This window comes from Nannizzia gypsea, genomic scaffold (assembly GCF_000150975.2).
Source record: "Nannizzia gypsea CBS 118893 supercont1.3 genomic scaffold, whole genome shotgun sequence".
Lineage (NCBI taxonomy): Eukaryota > Fungi > Ascomycota > Eurotiomycetes > Onygenales > Arthrodermataceae > Nannizzia > Nannizzia gypsea.
In genome coordinates this window covers 1,679,738-1,696,762 of record NW_003345199.1, presented here as the reverse complement: position 1 = coordinate 1,696,762, position 17,025 = coordinate 1,679,738, and the positions used below count along the sequence as shown (strand labels likewise).

The 17,025-nt window shown below is 47.5% G+C and overlaps 7 protein-coding genes across 7 annotated transcripts; 4 read left to right on the top strand and 3 right to left on the bottom strand.

The window, feature by feature from the left end:
* Nucleotides 1-141: 141 nt before the first annotated feature.
* MGYG_04048 (hypothetical protein) lies at nucleotides 142-2,246 on the top strand (the record flags this gene model as incomplete). Its single annotated transcript, XM_003173827.1, has 4 exons — nucleotides 142-758; nucleotides 832-1,085; nucleotides 1,140-1,276; nucleotides 1,338-2,246. 4 exons carry the CDS (start codon nucleotides 142-144, stop codon nucleotides 2,244-2,246), a joined length of 1,917 nt encoding a protein of 638 aa, XP_003173875.1.
* Nucleotides 2,247-2,541: 295 nt separating this feature from the next.
* Nucleotides 2,542-6,523, bottom strand: MGYG_04047 (type I inositol-1,4,5-trisphosphate 5-phosphatase 2; the record flags this gene model as incomplete). Its single annotated transcript, XM_003173826.1, has 6 exons — nucleotides 2,542-2,620; nucleotides 2,685-3,352; nucleotides 3,411-3,664; nucleotides 3,721-3,930; nucleotides 3,983-6,398; nucleotides 6,482-6,523. 6 exons carry the CDS (start codon nucleotides 6,521-6,523, stop codon nucleotides 2,542-2,544), a joined length of 3,669 nt encoding a protein of 1,222 aa, XP_003173874.1.
* A 1,064-nt stretch (nucleotides 6,524-7,587) lies between these two features.
* On the bottom strand, nucleotides 7,588-9,172 carry MGYG_04046 (Delta(14)-sterol reductase; the record flags this gene model as incomplete). Its single annotated transcript, XM_003173825.1, has 3 exons — nucleotides 7,588-8,690; nucleotides 8,751-9,058; nucleotides 9,129-9,172. The coding sequence occupies 3 exons, from the start codon at nucleotides 9,170-9,172 to the stop codon at nucleotides 7,588-7,590; spliced, it is 1,455 nt and encodes a 484-aa protein (XP_003173873.1).
* Nucleotides 9,173-9,832: 660 nt separating this feature from the next.
* On the top strand, nucleotides 9,833-10,443 carry MGYG_04045 (zinc finger protein; the record flags this gene model as incomplete). Its single annotated transcript, XM_003173824.1, has 5 exons — nucleotides 9,833-9,837; nucleotides 9,906-9,949; nucleotides 10,004-10,077; nucleotides 10,135-10,196; nucleotides 10,260-10,443. The coding sequence occupies 5 exons, from the start codon at nucleotides 9,833-9,835 to the stop codon at nucleotides 10,441-10,443; spliced, it is 369 nt and encodes a 122-aa protein (XP_003173872.1).
* A 179-nt stretch (nucleotides 10,444-10,622) lies between these two features.
* MGYG_04044 (proteasome component PRE6) lies at nucleotides 10,623-11,667 on the bottom strand (the record flags this gene model as incomplete). The annotated part of the gene is made up of 4 exons (XM_003173823.1): nucleotides 10,623-10,953; nucleotides 11,015-11,402; nucleotides 11,466-11,518; nucleotides 11,633-11,667. The coding sequence occupies 4 exons, from the start codon at nucleotides 11,665-11,667 to the stop codon at nucleotides 10,623-10,625; spliced, it is 807 nt and encodes a 268-aa protein (XP_003173871.1).
* A 1,183-nt stretch (nucleotides 11,668-12,850) lies between these two features.
* MGYG_04043 (NADPH-dependent D-xylose reductase) lies at nucleotides 12,851-14,108 on the top strand (the record flags this gene model as incomplete). Its single annotated transcript, XM_003173822.1, has 5 exons — nucleotides 12,851-12,919; nucleotides 13,004-13,452; nucleotides 13,521-13,661; nucleotides 13,720-13,865; nucleotides 13,936-14,108. The coding sequence occupies 5 exons, from the start codon at nucleotides 12,851-12,853 to the stop codon at nucleotides 14,106-14,108; spliced, it is 978 nt and encodes a 325-aa protein (XP_003173870.1).
* Nucleotides 14,109-14,767: 659 nt separating this feature from the next.
* MGYG_04042 (serine/threonine protein kinase) lies at nucleotides 14,768-16,598 on the top strand (the record flags this gene model as incomplete). Its single annotated transcript, XM_003173821.1, has 3 exons — nucleotides 14,768-14,931; nucleotides 15,005-15,612; nucleotides 15,667-16,598. The coding sequence occupies 3 exons, from the start codon at nucleotides 14,768-14,770 to the stop codon at nucleotides 16,596-16,598; spliced, it is 1,704 nt and encodes a 567-aa protein (XP_003173869.1).
* Between the last annotated feature and the right edge of the window lie 427 nt (nucleotides 16,599-17,025).

The following is a 17,025-nucleotide window of genomic DNA, read 5'->3' as shown; positions in this document are numbered from 1 at the left end:
CCCGGCCACCGTGGCTTTTACGCCATGCCTGGGGTACTCTCTGGGCATGGTACTTCCTCTTCCTGTATACTGTTGGAATAAACACTCTAGGAGTGGCTCTACATTTGGTGGTTGCTGGTCAAGGATTGAAATTTCAGCATCATGGAGGGTCAAGGACGGCTACGAGGGCTGGGGAGTAACAACCCGGATATCCCCCACCCGGCATCAATAACTCGTCCTATGGTCTCTGAGGAATGGGATTACGCCTCGCCAAGTGGCTATCGTGTCTCTGAGCATATGATCAATGAGCCACGTCCGGGAAAGGAACCCTTTAAGATCATCATGGCTGGCTGCGGCCCCGCGGGAATCGACTTCCTACACCATGCTATGAAAGAGTTTGGGACAAAGGGTGACTCTGGAGTGGAATTCATGTGTTTTGAGAAGAACCATGATGTTGGTGGTACGTGGCTGGAGAATAGATACCCGGGCTGCGCCTGTGATGTGCCGAGTGCAAGCTACCAATTCTCCTGGCGACCAAATCCAGATTGGACGAAGTATTATTCTCCCGCAAAGGAGATTTGGGAATACTTCAAGAGGATAGTCGAGGAAGAGAGCATGGTGAAGTACATACGATTGCGAACTGCAGTCACTCGAGCAGAATGGGACGAAGAAAGATCTAAATGGCTGATTACTGCCCAAGAGACGGACATGGCTGGCACCATTGTTGATACGTGGATGGAAGAGTGCGACTTATTCCTCACAGGAACAGGAATCTTGAAGTGAGCATGGTACTTTTCTTTACTACTTATCTCTTGTAGTAAGTACTCATTAGATGCTTATACTGAGGAAAAGTGCGTGGAAATGGCCAGACATACCCGGACTTATGTCCTTCAAAGGCAAGCTGTTTCATAGCGCACGGTATGATGAAGGCTATGATTTGAAGGGCAAAAAGGTTGCAGTTATTGGCTCCGGGAGTTCAGGGGTCCAGGCAGTGGCGTCTATATACAATGACGCTGCTAGACTGTATACCTGGGTGAGAACCCCGACTTGGATCACTGCTGGATTTGGACCCAAATTTGCAGGCGAAGGGGGATCGAACTTTTCCTGTGAGTGAATGCATTTTTTTTTTCGTAAGTGAAGCATTGCTAATCTGATATCAGATGATGAAGACCAAAAGAGGATATGGAGGGATGACCCTGAACGGTACAGAACGTACAGAAAGATGGTTGAAGATGAACTGAACAGTAGGTTTCGATTTATTCTAAGAAATAGCAAAGAGTCAGATGATGCAAATCAGGTTGGTCAACACTTAATATCTAGTTACTAGTACGGCCGAATTTCTAACTGGTATCTGATAGTTCTCTTATAACGAAATGACGTCGAAGCTTGGAGATAACCAACGACTGAAAGATACAATCATTCCAACTAACTTCAACGTAGGCTGTCGACGCGCTACTCCAGGAAACGGATATCTCGAAGCACTCGTGGGCGAGAAAACAACCTGCATTACCGAAGCTATAAAGCAAATCACCGAAAAGGGATTCCTTGACCCAGATGGGAAAGAGATAGAAGTAGATGTCATAATCTGTGCCACCGGATTTGACACTTCATTCCGTCCACGATTCCCCATCATAGGTCTTGATAAAAAGGATATAGCTACCCGTTGGGCTGAGGAGCCAGACGCCTATGTAGCAGTCAGCGTACCCCATGTTCCAAATTACTTCACATATACCGGCCCCTATGGACCCTTGGCGCAGGGCTCTGTGTTGCCCCTGCTCACCTTATACTCCAACTACTTCATGACCGTCATCAAAAAGATGCGCAAAGAGCATATTCGCCGCCTAAGCCCCAAGGAGAGTGCGGCTGCTGCTTTCCGTGAGCATGCTAAAGTCTACATGAGGCGTACGGCCTGGGCAGATCCGTGCAGCAGTTGGTTCAAACAGGGAAGGAAAGACGGTAATATCGTGATGTGGCCGGGCAGTCGTCTGGCTTTCTTCGATGTCATGCGCGAACCCAAGTTTGAAGATTATGAGATTGAATACTGGAGTGGGAATCGATGGGGGTATTTGGGTAGTGGCTTTACCACGGAAGAATTTGACGGTGAGAGTGATATTAGCTATTATTTGAATTGTAGGTTGTACCCGGATATGGAGAGGCGAAAGGAAAAAGACGAAAAAGAAGCCTGTCCATTGGAAAAAGTGGATGTCAATGGCCTGTTGCCTTGTACGCCTGGATATAGCGGTGTATACACCGAAGCTCGTCCGTGAACCTGGACTAATTGCATCTTTGATGCAATCGATTAATTCATTATTCCTGAATCTAGCACAATGGCAAAGCTCAACTGCAGCTATTTACAAGAATCGAAGAATGTCACACACCTGGGGAAACAGAAAGATGAAGCTCAATTAAATGCGATTATAGGGATGATAAGGATACAGGCATCACTCGTCATGACTTGTTCTATGTGGTATCATAAATTCGTAAGAGCGCGGACGGGAAGGTATATTCCTCGGTGCAAGAGAAGGGAGTAAAAACAAAGGTGTGTGTGGCAAAGGCTGAACTTTATGCTCCAGGTGGCGACGTTATTAAAGCATAGGCTTCTCTTGGACTCAGTCCTAGGAAACGGACAAGGTATGAAACACTATTTGGCAAGTGGTTAGTAAATACAATATAACCATCACATCAGTTAATAAGGGGCTACATACCTAGCCTCAGTAGCCAGACGTTGTTTTTCAGCGAGAAATTCTTGCTGGCAAATTTCCCAGGTTGCCGTTCGCTGCTTTGGGATTATGGACTTGACTCGTATCTTGAAAGTACCGCTGACCGGTCTGTGGTCGGATACGCGAACTTCATGCCGCCTATACTCCAACTGCTTGATGCGACCAAAGCCACGATATAAGAGCCGATCACACCAAGCCGGTGCTCGCTTTTTCTCGCTTGAATCATAATCATCAGTGCCAACATCATACTTATATGTTGGCGCAAAGGTTATGGGCGCTTCATTGAATGTGCGAAGCCGGAACGCGGGATTCTTGCGCTTTGAGGCTAGGAGTTGGTCTCGATCAAGCAATTTTGGGAGATTATTGGCTTTGACAGCTTCAATCACCGTGTTTCGGGGAATTGAGTCAATGCGGTAATTGAGGTCTCCATTTAGTATGCAGATTTCATGGTCGAGAATCATGGATCCGTCTCCACCACCAGCAAAGCGGTCAATCCGGGCCGACAGGCTGGGTTCTCTAGGAAGTGCTTCGCTTTCCATTATGGCAGCGATGTCGTTGTTTCTGTGTGCGGTTTGGCTTTGGCCAGCAGCTAAGTGGCAATTGACGAAGCACAGAGAACTATCATCCATAAGGAATCGAAGAATGAGCGCACCCTGATGGTAACCAATTAGTGATGTGGCGATAGGAGCAGTGCAATAGGCACATACGTACCTTATTTCCGTGAAGACCGCCCATTCCCCGTTTAACCTCCGCTGCGCTTACGTTCGTGATCCTTTCGCGCGTTTCTTGCCGTACGAACACACAGGTAAACAAGCCAATCAAGCTTGCAGTGTGGAGCAAGACGTAGGACTCATTATTCGGCATATGCTCACGAATACAGAGCGCAAGATAATCCTTCCAGACACGGTATTGCCTACTCATCCTCTCCTTGTCGGCGTCCTTCTTTTTTCCCTTGAGGAAACTCTCTGGAAATGACGTTAGTGGGCCTATGGTGTGACCACATGGGTAAGGGTTTACTCACTGGCAGTGATTTTCTTGTCTTCAAGGTCGACAAGTTCTTGAAAGCCGAATACCAAAATGTCCGGGGCGCTTTCAGGGTGAATAGCATCTCGAATGAAATTGCTATTCGGTAATTTGCCAGGGACAGTTGCACCAGCATTCCAGGTAATGATTGCAGCTGAAATTTCGCTGAATTGGCAATATTCGACGTCTTTACTTTGCATCCTGGTCTCTGTAAGGAGGATTAGTTTGTGTATAAAGAACAAAAAGGGGGTTTAACATACCAAGCCAGTCCTCTTCGAGCATGGCATCCCAAATACGAAGATAGTTATCGACGCCAAGAGATACAACTTGGAGCTTGTTGACAGTCCACACGGAGCTCAGATCAAGTGCTATCCCGCATACTCCATGGTTATGGGCATTCCAGTCCTTTTTAACTGTCCACGGGTTCGTTGAAGTATCGTATACGTAAATCATGCCGGTCTTATAACTTGCCCATAGATAGCATCCAACCATAGCCAGAGAACTAATCTTGTACATGCTGACGGTGACAGTACCAAGATAAGAATAGTCCTTTAAACTGTATATCGTCACTTTGCCGTCTGCGTGCCCGAGGTATACCATACCCCCGTTGCTCGTGGCCATTGTTCCGCAGGTTACTTCACTTGAATGGTGTTTACCAAGAGGTGACTTGAGAACTTGAAAGGCGGCATCATTTGCATGGGGTTTGTAAAGCCGCACTTCCTTACCAGTAGCAAACCAGATGGTATCTCCGACAAGCATTGAAAAGGTATGCCCTTTCACCATGCGGTCATATGGGTGGTGGTAACTGTATTGGAGATTTGGCGCACCCGACTCATCCGCAGCCCATACTAAGAGCTTTCCTTCATCATCTAGAGACCAGAGTTCCTTTTGATACCTGTATATCCTGATGATTTCTCGACGAGAGTGAGCTGGTCGTGTGTTGACAATTGACTGGGTCCTAACGTCAACCTCCTGTAGCTCTCCGGCAGTAGTACCAATCCATATTATTGCTCCTTCTTCATCAACAGTTCTGCCTGGTTTGAATGCAATTGCAGAGCCTTTCACTGTTTCACCATGGTTCAAGCTCATGATCATTTCTCCAGTAGTAAGGTCCCAAACCCTGGTATAGAAGCCCGTTGTACATGCGTATTGTCCGCATACGTCAAATACTCGAGTATCATACTTAGTGTAAACATCAGCTGCTCCAGACCTGAAAAAGGGAGGGCGACGGTTTGTATGGGCAGCATCTGGGTGAATATCTGTATCGGTAACAACAACGGTTTCTGCACGGCGTGTGAGCTGCTCCAGAGACTTGATTGCATCCTGATCATTGGATGCCGCTGCAGCTGGTGGTCGATATCGAGTTGGAGGGTTCGACGGCGGAGGTGGAGGACGGTTTGGATTTTGGCTTGACTTGGTAGAGAGATTACTTGTTTCTCTTCGGGGAGGCGGAGGCGGTGGAGGTGCCGGTTTAGAGTGTTTGATGCTTAGTGACCGAGGTGGCAGCTTGTATGCATTTGGTGTCTGAGGCTCCACGGCAGATACTACTCTTTGAGGGCTTGGTAGGTCTTCTCTGTGCAACCCCAAAACAGCCCGAGATGTTTCCAACCTACGTGGCGGCGCGGGAGAAGGACGTCGTACCGACGGATTCTGCCTGAAGACTTGCTCATCATCGTCATTTTGCCGATTCAAGAGCTGTGTGCTAGGAACAACAGTTGTAGTTTTTGCGCCTATAGCTGGGGGCAGGCGAGGTGATATTGCGTTGGGAACCGTGCCACTGATAAGATTACCCTTTGTTAGCCTTGAAACCGGAGGCCCTTCTCGGGAAATTGGTCCTGGCGAAGGCCGTGGAGCTGGCTGCGATTGTTGTATTCGACTTGTGATATGGTTATCGCCCAAAGCCAGTGGTTCGGGAACTCCATTGGGCTTTTGTATTCCAGGTGTCTTCTCCGGGCTGCTCGGAGGAGTACTGAACGGCGACACTCTATCATCCATTGACGTACGCTGGGACGGAGGTAATGGAGCAAGGGAATTCGAACCTGAAGGATCACGGCTGGGCGAGATACCTGGTTTCCGAAGAGGGATCTTGGGCTTCTCCGCCCTATTCACGGGCGGTGGAACCGAAGCGCTCTTCCCGCCATTTCCAGTACGCTGACTCACTGGAGTTGTACGCCTGATATCTATGGGTACGGCGTGTGAAGGGCTGTCGAGTGGTGTCGTTGGGCGAGTAGAGGTGCGCGAGGATGATGGAGGGCTGCTGGAGGGCTCGTTTGATGTCGCATGACCATTCGGTGCATGGAGGGTGTGGGGTGCGCGGCTCTGGTTATGCGGGAGGCTCTGGCTGTACGAGAAGTTTGGCTGCGGCGGAGCTCGAGACGATTCCACGGTATATATCGGCCGCCCAGGAGATGTTGATTGTAAATTCATAGATAGCGGACGCGGCTGAAGGCGTCGGGTAGGCGAATCTCCTGTCTGTTGGGGCCGTAGGAAGCCCTGGCTCGGTCTCTGCCCACCTCCCCATGTGGTGTTTGATCGAGGCAGATCCAGTGAAACTCGGCCTGCTGAGACATTATCCGCTGCTGCTGGTGTTTTCAACAATGATCCCGGCCCTTCCTGAGCTTCACGTTTGGTATGGGAGAGATTCTCAAAGTGGGATAGCAGCGACGAAACCGGCTTCTAAATTTGTTATAGGCATGCCAGTTAGCTTCCACGGGCTCTCAACATAGAATAGTAAGGTAGAGCAGGAGTTTGCGACTGACGATAGACTGCTGGTCCGTTCCATCTTCCTCGTTTGCATTCATAGTTAAACGCCTGGTGGTAGCCGCAAGCTTCGTAACTCGAGTAAAATCACTACCGTTCCAAGGCAGCCACCCAAGACTCTCTCAGCGGTTCGAAAGCTGTAACATCCAGACACCGGCCAACAAGGGCAATATATGCGATTACGGACAGCAGCAGGCGACGCAGTACGAGCTAAACATCCCAGGATCGGTAGGATAAAGGGCTTGAGAATGTAGGCAGGCTGACCAGGGGAGGTGTGGTGGTGGCTTATCCAAGGTCCTCCAGCTGGGGAGGGAGTCTTGCAGTTGGACACACCCTATGGCGAAGTGCCTCCGTCTTTGCTTTTTCTGAACGATCGAACCAGGCAGTTAGAGTCGTTGACGGGTGTTTTCATCTCAGCAGCACGGGCAGCAGAGGAGTTGTCCGCAGCAAAGACGCAGAGCGAGGACGAAGATGTCGATGTTGGTCAATAATATTTTTTTGGAGTTAATCAGCGAAGACGAGGCGGACGACGTCACCAGCTGGTCAGGTACTACTGCCACGCGCCACGGCCGCCCCCACATGGACCCCTGCTGACCGTGCAGATGCCACGCACTATGTCTTAGTGTAAGGTTTATTTCCACGCAGAGCTTGGGGTACTATATAAAGGATGCACTTGGTTACTTGACTCTTTCTCTGCTTGTATTTAATTATTTATAGACGAAAGGCATTTAGACGGTTGGATGGAGTGCGCTCTAAGCCTCAAAGTCAGAGATGCCTTCTTACCCGTCATGTTGGCCATTGGATGCATGGGTATCCGGGTGTCACCAACAGCTACAGGGTCAAGGAGACAAAGGCACAGGGCGTGCATATTTGACGGCAGCAGGTCTCAAGGTCTAGGCAAGACACTAGAAGAAACATATGGAGAGGGCATAAAACACCCGATAGATAAATAAGGCTACTGGTAGACACCTATGGTTTACGGATATAGGGGGTATCTCGTAAAAGGAACTCTATAGAAGGGCAATAGTATTACATATATCATCTATATAACCGGCCTCTATGTCACCATTACTCCAATTCTAAACCTGATGCTGCCAGCCCCCATCTAGTAAACCCACGGTAGAATCCTCCATTTGACAATAGCCTTGTATCTATTCCAGTCATCACCGTACTTCTTAAAGCATGCCCCGTCATCTCTTCGTTCACGATGCATTAGTAAGATAGCAAAGTAAAGCACGTAAAAGTACGTAAAAACAATACCCCAGCCCTTGGCTTCTCCCTGAACCACCTCCCTGCCATCCAACATAGTAAAAGCCTGTGCAGCCGCAGCAGCACTCCCGGCCGGCAAGATCATGTAACCAGCTAACCCGGTAGGCCAGCTAAAGGGAGAAGCCTGCAACCAGTCACCAAAATAGTTGATATGGCGGGATACTCCCCACCATCCAGATGTCAACAGCCTGGTTCCTCGCTTTGTTTGGATGTAAGAGAGGCCGGCCACACTTGGGTCGTCCGGTCGTGTGCGGAAGACGTTCTTTTGAGTGTTTGATGCTCGGAAGATGTACAGGCCTAGAGCAAACACGGCACTGACAATTGCGACACCTGTCCAACCAAGATGTACGGGATAGACAGAGAGATAGCGGCACTGGGTGGAGTATAGGAAAGGAACCCAAACAATGTCGCCGAAGGTAAGCATAAATCCAAGTCCGTCTGTGGTAATGTCCATCATAGTCAAGACGCTAGGCTCCTTGTGCTGGCCGTCTAGAGCATAGTATGTCTGTACAAAGGCAGTAAAAACGATACTATCAGACAGACGGCCATAAGTGCGGTATTGCTTTGCCACAAACGCGAGGTCGAGTAAGGCCCAGCCGGTAAGACCGGGCCGTATCTCTAGCCATGTCTTGAGGTCAACTTCGCCAAAGATGGGCAGAGTGACACGGGGGTTCAACTCGCGGCCGATATAGAAGTCATATATGGTATTGCCCGTATTTCCACGGATAGCCAGCTCGCGTAAGTCCTTATTGGGATAGTTGATATCCACGCTGAAGCTGTTGAGATAGACATAGACAGAGATTGCATAGGCTATCACAATGTTTGCTGTGAGTAGCTGAATGTAGTTGTCTGTGATATACGTCCAGACGAAGAAATTGGCGCCCTGGAAGTATGTTCCAACGGCGCAGACAGCCAAATGCACAATACTTGATGAGAATGCTGCAATGCAATATTCCCCATCAGCTCTGATCATCGCATACAATTGAGACAATTACTCACCATTAAAGCGGTAGTCCAGTGCTTTCCCATGGTGAACGAGCTTCGTCCCCTTGACCTCCTGTGCAGGCAGGACCTTCCACAGCATCAAGCTGACCAGATAATAGCCCAGCATAACAGCAGTAACCTTCCAGCTGAAAAGGTCCCAGATGCCACCAGCCGGCCATCCGCTCTCCAGCTTGAACTGCTCCCAGGTAAAATTCTTTGGATACAAGAGTGACGGCACCGGACAGCCAGTCACATCATTACACCCAAATGCAAAGAAGAGCAGAAGCACCGGAAGGCCAAATGTTATGGCAGCTGCACCCAGTCTGCAGTTATCCAAGTCAGTCAACCTGACAAAAATCATGAAAACATATCCATGCGTAGGGGAAAACTTACGGACCACCAAAGTCATACTTCTTCTCCGCAGGCGAGGCTGTCATCTTGAGGTCAGGGGTATGTTCAAATTATCCTGATCTCGTTGGTCAAAGGCGAAGAAGATTTTGTTCCTGGCGGCCCAGGTTTATTTAAATATTTAAATAGGGGCTTTTTCTAGGCTTCTTTTTATTTGATGGCGCCAGACGGAAGCAGCTGGCTCCGGTGGCCATTACGTATCTCAATAGTCGATCCGGCAAAGACGATGAGAGAGATCAAGCTAGAATCACAGACATGGAACTAGGCAGATATCTTTCTAGCTTGGTAGGTCGGTAGGTACCTAGTTAGATAGTTACTGTTACTTTTGTTACGGCAGGGTAAGAGTTTATGCGTGCCCCTTTTTGGTGCGCCAGGTAGTATTCAACCGCCTCAGGACCAAGGTGAAGGGATGGACATTGTGTAGGCTTAAGTACTTGTAGAAACCTTTTTGACCCTATTTCGAATGTAGGCTACGAATTATTTCAGTCTTATTTCTCAGCGCGACATCCGTGACTCTCTTGGCGGGCTGGTGGATGGTTGAAAAATATCAAAATCTCCTGGAGCCGCTGGATGAACTTTGGCAGCCCACCTGAACCCGGTCAACTCGGTGGGATAACCGCTTATCTGCGATTTGACAAATTTCCAGTGCACGACAGCCTATTGCTCTGGGATTATCCTGTGCTGTCAAGATGTGGTACGTTCTATACTCGATACTGCTCGCTTGGGTATTAGACAGTCAGCTAAGGTGCATGCTTGATATAGCAAACACGTCCTTAACGCTCAAGTCGCGGTTCGATCGCCATGCTGTAAGCTCGCTGGATAAACAGATAGACGGGGAGATACCATGCTTATATTTTTAGGCCGTAAATGGTTCGACTGTGCCGACTGTCACAGAGAGCAGGAAAATCATCAACTGCTCCCCTCCACAGAAATGGTGAGCCGAAGATACCAAACTAGAAGGAGGTCCAGGCACATCTAACGACGACCTTAGACTCTTGCTTGCAAGAAGTGCAAGAAGTGCTTCAGAAAGGATGCCGCTGAGTTTGATGAAAGGTGTGTTCCGTCAATTTTTGGCCCTGTTTGGGATTATCTGTCTGACATTTTGGCCGGCCATAGTGACGAGTACTGCCCACATTGCGATAATCATTTCGTCATAGACGCCCTTACGCCGAAACCAGCAGTGAAAGTGGAAGGGGAGGACCCACGAAAGGACTCAAGAATGTTGAAGGATGAGAGAGTAAGGACAGACGCAGAACGGTCGATATTCGATGTCAGGGATGCGCCAAATAGGCTTGGATAGAGGGCGTGTGATGATTTACGAAGTACACGACGAACGCACTTCCTTTCATGGGGAGAGACAATAATTTTATACCATATAAGAGCAAGCATAAATTAAGAAGAGTATCTTTTTTTCTTTATAAAAGTGTAATGATCGTCTTGATATTTGTTTACTCCTCAACTCCATAGCTAGCTACCGCTTCAGCTAGAGGAGCCTTCGCCAGACTGTCTAGGCAATAAGGTGGCAGTTCCGGTGCCGGGTGTCCTGCCAGTCTTCTTCTTGGCTGCCTCTTCCTGCTTCTCGGCTTCTATGCTCTTGACGTGAGCCTCGATCTCGTCGTTGGGGAGGAGCTCTATGGGCTGTCCTGGGGCCATGATGGCAATCTCGATATTCTTCGCTCCCGTCTGCACAACCTCGAGTAGAGATTTGATAGTAAGCTGAATAGTAGCCTCCCGGTCCATACCGTCTTTGTGGTTTCGCTCTAGGAATTCCCTAACGGTTTTGCTCGATCGGCCGATGGCGTTGGCTTTCCTAAACCGGGGTGTTAGCTAATTGCCCATCGTCTATTTTTCTTGTATGGTCGTCAACGCACCATGCAGAGTATATGCCGGAGGGCTCTGTCTGGTAGAGTCGGGGAGTCTTGTCGCCGTTATCGAAGCCAACTATCAATGTGCTGATTCCGAACGGACGGACACCACCACTCTGGGTGTATCGTTGTTGGACACCAGCAACATATTTAGTAATATACTCAATCGTCACTGGATCTTCAACGGTAAGTCGGTGTGATTGAGCTTCTACTCTAGCTTTATCGACCAATATTCTAGCGTCGGCGTTTAGGCCAGCAAATGCAAGGCAAACGTGGTTATCGATGAGACCGATTTTCGAAGGCGTAATTCGTGTATCTTGTAGCTTCATCGCCGAACGCTTCTCACAGCCGAGCACCACGATACCTTCACCCTTCACTCCAACGGCGCAAGTGCCTATTCGGTGTCAGTTTGGCGGGACTTGACCACAAGGTTATGGGTGGAGGGAGTATTGTTTACCTCGCTTGACAGCCTCCAAGGCATACTCTACTTGAAAGACGTGTCCATCGGGACTGTAATAATATATTAGACACGAAGAAATCCACTATAAACACGGGTGCAGCAATACCTGAAGACTGTAATGCCGATGTTAGCGAGCAGTGATTTGACGCTGGATAGTGATGTACCTACCTGAAAGAGCTCTGTCGTATCCTGAAGCCATGTTGAGCTTTTAAATTGGCCACTACTCGAAATTAAAAGTCGGTAACAGAAGGATATTAACAGGCAAGAAGAATATCCTGGCTTGTTGGGCGGAAGGTAGGCTGCTTTGTTGGTGGGTGAGCTTTCACAGCGGACATACGTTATGGTTGACGTGAGTTGCGGGTGCCTTGAAGCTCCGTCCAAGCAATCCGCGCGCCAAGATAAGCGCGCGGCTTAGGCGGGCTAACAAGCTACTTATTGATTTACACCACGACTCTCTCTATCGTCACCCTCTACGCAATGGGAAGGTCACTGGTCTATTTTCTCATGGACGTACTGGGCATTATAAATAGGATATTGACTGGTACTAGCTCTTCCGCCCCAAATGTGGACAAGCTATAATCATACGAAATTATTGGTGAAAATGGGCTAATATATTGGAACGGACTTTTCATGTCGTGAGTAACTTACTAGTTACTTAACTAATTAATCTCCCACTAACATAACTAATAGCATTAATTATCCCAAATAAATATTGACATTAACTAGTCAATTAACCTCTCGGCAGATATCACTTTCCTTTTTGAATGGCCGGTGATATTTTTGGCTTTTATTCATGGATTCAACTTAACCGCATACAAATCCCGGTGGCAACTCTTCCTGGCATTAAAGACGATAACTACTATTGGACAAGGGCATCGAGCTAGGCTGCAATGGAATTTCAACCACTTTAGTTCACACAGATTCAGCACTTTGTTTGCCCACCAGTCCTCTCTTTACAGGCTAATTCAGAGCTAATATTTACTTGCTAGACGTGCGCCCACTAGCTACTAGGAGAGGAGCGGATGAATTATGTATCTAGAAGCCGCCGGTCAGTCAAGCGGAGATGCGGATGGAAGATGCAAGAAGAGCAAGTCCTGCAGGGACTGATTACTCAACGACAAAATTCGCGCCAACTTCATGGATAATATCAACGTCATTGGCCTCGGCCAGCGATCGCAAGGTTCTCCATCATACTCAAGGTGCGCAAATGCATGCAAGTGTGGGGTAACCAATTTTATGGCAGTTTCTTTTTGGCACAAGTGAGGGGCTTCGGTATAGCTTACCGTGCATAAAAGCAGTCATATCTGCCACTCAATCTCAGGTCCTCTAGATATACTCTGAAATTCTCCGTACAAGGAACTCACTGGAATACGCAATAAGAAATGGCAAGTAAGGTTACTTTCACACTTAACTCTGGGTATAAGATACCGGCAGTGGGCTTAGGAACATGGGTTAGTATAAGCATTTCCGACACAGCCGGAAGAACAATTTGGCTAAATTATTCCAATTGGTATATGCTAATACATGATCGACAGCAATCTAAACCACACGAAGTTGAGAAAGCAGTTGAGGTAGCGCTCAAGGCAGGATATAGGCACATTGATGGCGCATTTGCCTATAGGAACGAAACTGAGGTTGGCCTGGGGTTGAAGAACTCTGGAGTTCCCCGCGAGGAAGTTTTCTTGACCTCTAAATTATGGAATACCCACCACCGACCTGAATTTGTTGAAGCTGCATGTGATAAAACTCTTAAAGACCTTGGAGTTGACTATTTGGATCTTTACTTGATCCACTGGCCTGTTGCTTTTGTTCCCGGAGAAGCGGCATTTCCAAAGGATACAGAAACAGGCCAACTTCTCCTGGATGCCAAAGTGACCTTGAAGGATACATGGAGGGCCATGGAATCCCTAGTCAAGAAGGGCAAAGTCAGAAGCATCGGTGTTAGCAACTTTAGCAAGCAGAGAATCGAGGAACTACTTTCCTAGTGAGTTTCTCGAATAGCATGATTGTCACATGCTGCCTTTTCCTATACAGGTCTAACGAGGACGGCAGCGCCGAAATCCCTCCAGCAGTGGATCAGGTGGAGGCACACCCTTATTTTCAACAGGATGACTTGAGGAAATACTTGTCCGAAAAAAATATACTGTTGGAAGCATACAGCCCCTTAGGGAACAACCTTCACAACATGCCTAGGTATGATACCACTCTGATTGGACAAGCCTTCAATGGGTAAAAACTAAAGGTGTTCTAGAGCAATGGACGATGAAAAGATTCAAAAGATTGCAGAAGCAAACGGGGTGAGCTCTGCTCGAGTCCTGATTGCATGGCATGTCCAACGAGGCACCGCAGTCCTGCCCAAAAGTGTTACGCCTGAAAGGATTATCGACAACTTCAAAGGTTGGTTGACTATCCCTCATTCCCCTTTTGTTACTAACGCAATTTATGATGGTTTCTAACTGATATACAGACTTTGAGCTATCGCAATCCGCAATGGACGAAATTAATGCTCTTGATCGTAACGCCCGAGCAAGCCAGCCTCTCTTCTGGGGAGTAGACATATTTGGTGAAAAAGGTGACGAGTACGTCAAAGAAGTTGCAAAGAAGAGGGGCCTTGAGTATATTGCTAGTTTAAAGGCGTAAAATGCACGCATAACTACGCACTTGAGGTTGAATTGGGCCCAATTTGATGGATGGATTGTACACTCTCTATGCTGCATATCATTGGATGAATGTGAGCTTTAACGACTTGCAACATTTGAAGACCTGAATATAGGGATGGTAACGATAACTAGCTCTGAAAAGCTATTAACCAGTACTATCAATAAGTGCTGCTTCAAAGCTCCAACCAACAACGCCGATACAACGTTTCATTTCTCTGTTATAAGTGTGGCAGTAGTGGAAAGGGATAATTGATCAAGCCGCTCTGGACAGGGTGAATGTTGGCCGGAGATTTTATTCTCCATCTGAACCAAGGACAGGAGCTTAAAAAAAAAAAGAGCTACAAACGCCGGAAGGAGAAGATCCAAATTCTAAGGAGACCTGGCTTCCTTGCTGTGCGAGGTATGCAGAAATCAGTTCTCTCCTGTAGCTTAAGAGTTATTACTCGTGTCGATGACGTCGACTTCATTCTCGTTCTTCATCACATAACGACGTTTTTCCCATAACAGCATGCGTACCTCAGTTGCTCTTGCGCCGGGAAACCGCAGAAGAAGGAACCTTGCCAGCATTACTTCGATTAACCATTGTATATACAACACCATATATCATACCGTGTTTCATCAAAGGCATTTCAAATCACAATGCGGTTTCTCATGAACCTGCGACGTTCCTCTATTCTGATACGTCGAAGGTTATCTTTCTGCTGGGTTCAACGGAGCAAGGCACAGTTTTCAAGCACAGCAGAACTAACCAGCGTCCACGATGTCAACCACAGCTTTTACAACTATACATCCGGAAGATGGCTGTGAGTTTTGAAAGAGAGTAGTCTTCGGCTTTAGTTATGGGTAAATCTAGTACTGACTCACCCGATTTTTCAGGTATAATGAAGGCAAGCGGTTCCATGAGCGTCATCTATTCTTCGATGTCGATAAACTCTTGGACATCATTGCCAAATCCGTGAATCAGAGCAGTCAAAATGTCGTCAGGCTCGCAAAAATCGCAGAGGGCGGATCTTACCGTGTATTTGAGGCTACATTCAAGAATGGGCAAGAGGTCATTGCCCGTTTGCCATACCCATCCACCTTACCTCACACCTACGGTGTAGCTAGTGAGGTTGCCACAATTGAATACCTTCGACTCCAAGGAATCCCTATACCTAAGGTTTTGGCGTGGAATAGTTCCTCCAATCCACTAGGAGCAGAGTACGTCGTAATGGAGAAAGCCAAGGGGGGGGAACTAGAAACCGCATGGTATTCTATAGGGTTTGATGAACGGAAAACAGTCGTGAAAAAGCTTGTTGCCATTGAAAGTCACCTTTTTAAGATCAAGCTCCCCGCGTTTGGTAGTCTTTATCATACAGACTCGTTACCGCATGGCACCGATATGGTTGTTCTCCCTGACAATAATGCTTTTTGTGTTGGACCTTCTGTAGAGCTCCTATGGTGGTATCATAAGCGCGAGGAACTGAAAACAAACAGAGGCCCTTGTATGATTTCTCCGTGTATGCTGATAAAACTATCATATAGCTAACATGGCGTAGGGAAGTCTCCTGCTGAATTGTTAAAGTCTATTGGACTTCGAGAAATACAATGGCTTCGACTCTTTGGGGAGCCACGATACCCTCGAGAGGCCTTATACAGGGAGCTCTATGATAATAAGAAAGTCAACCCAGAGGTACAAATCCGCAACCTCGAAGATTTCCTTTCAGTGGCTCCATATATAATTCCCTCTCAGGAATTTCTTAACGAGCCCACCATTCGTCACCCCGACTTGTCACCAAACAATATCTTCATGACTGAAACTGGAGAAATCAGCAGCATCATTGATTGGGAACGCACTTCGATTCTTCCTCTGTTCATCCAAGCGAAGATTCCAAAGCACTTTCAGAATTATGGAGACGAGGATTCGGAGAACTTCAATTATCCAGAGTTAAGGAAAGACTTTGACTCGCTGGCTGACGACGAAAAAGAGCTGGAGCAGGAGATCTATAGAAAGAGGCAAACTCACTATTATTACCTTGGCTTTACGAGCCGCTATAATGAGAACCATTTTCGCGCGATGGCAAGCTACAGCGGTGTGATGCGGAGCCGGCCATATGATGTTGCTAATCGCCCATGGGAAGGCGATAGTACAACGCTGAAAGCAACTCTCATCAATATGGCTTCCTACTGGCCAGGAATTGCAAGTGCCGATATGAAAGACACTCAGTACCCTTTGCAATATTCACCAGAAGAGGCCAAAAAATGTCTTGACATCGATGCAGAACAAAAGACCGCGAACTCTCAAATGCAAAATATTAGAGATGCTGTTGGTATCAATGTGGACGGCTGGGTACCAAACGAAATGTATGAGGAAGCAACGGAGCGAATGGCAAACATCAAAGCGCATATGCTGGAGATTTCTGAGACAGAAGAGGATCGAGAAGACCTCTTGCAGAATTGGCCATTTCAGGATCATGAAGAGATAGATTAGGAGCCTGTGACCTCCTCTAGTTGGATTGTAATAGAGAGCCTCCGGTACGACAACAATGGGCTAAAAGTACCAAAGGCATATGTATTGAAATCAGAAACAGCCAGCTTGCAAGAAATGTACAGCATTATGTCCAAACCCACAAGCCCTTCTATAAATGGTTTTCTGGCGGGGCTGAATTCGTCAAGGAGATCCCGAGGGGCAGCAGCGGGAAGATTCTCGGGAGGTCTAGGTATTCAAAGGGAAGAGGGCAAACCAAGCAGGTAAGTAGTAGCAAGTTAACGCACACACGCACACAGGCTGTACCCAGTGTGCCCATTTCGACCTGCTAGTTATCATGCCAATGTCAAGCTTGGAATTGCGTGTTGATAGCTAAAAGAAATCTACGACGTCAAATTAAGAATAAAGAGAAAAAGCCTCAAGCTCCAGC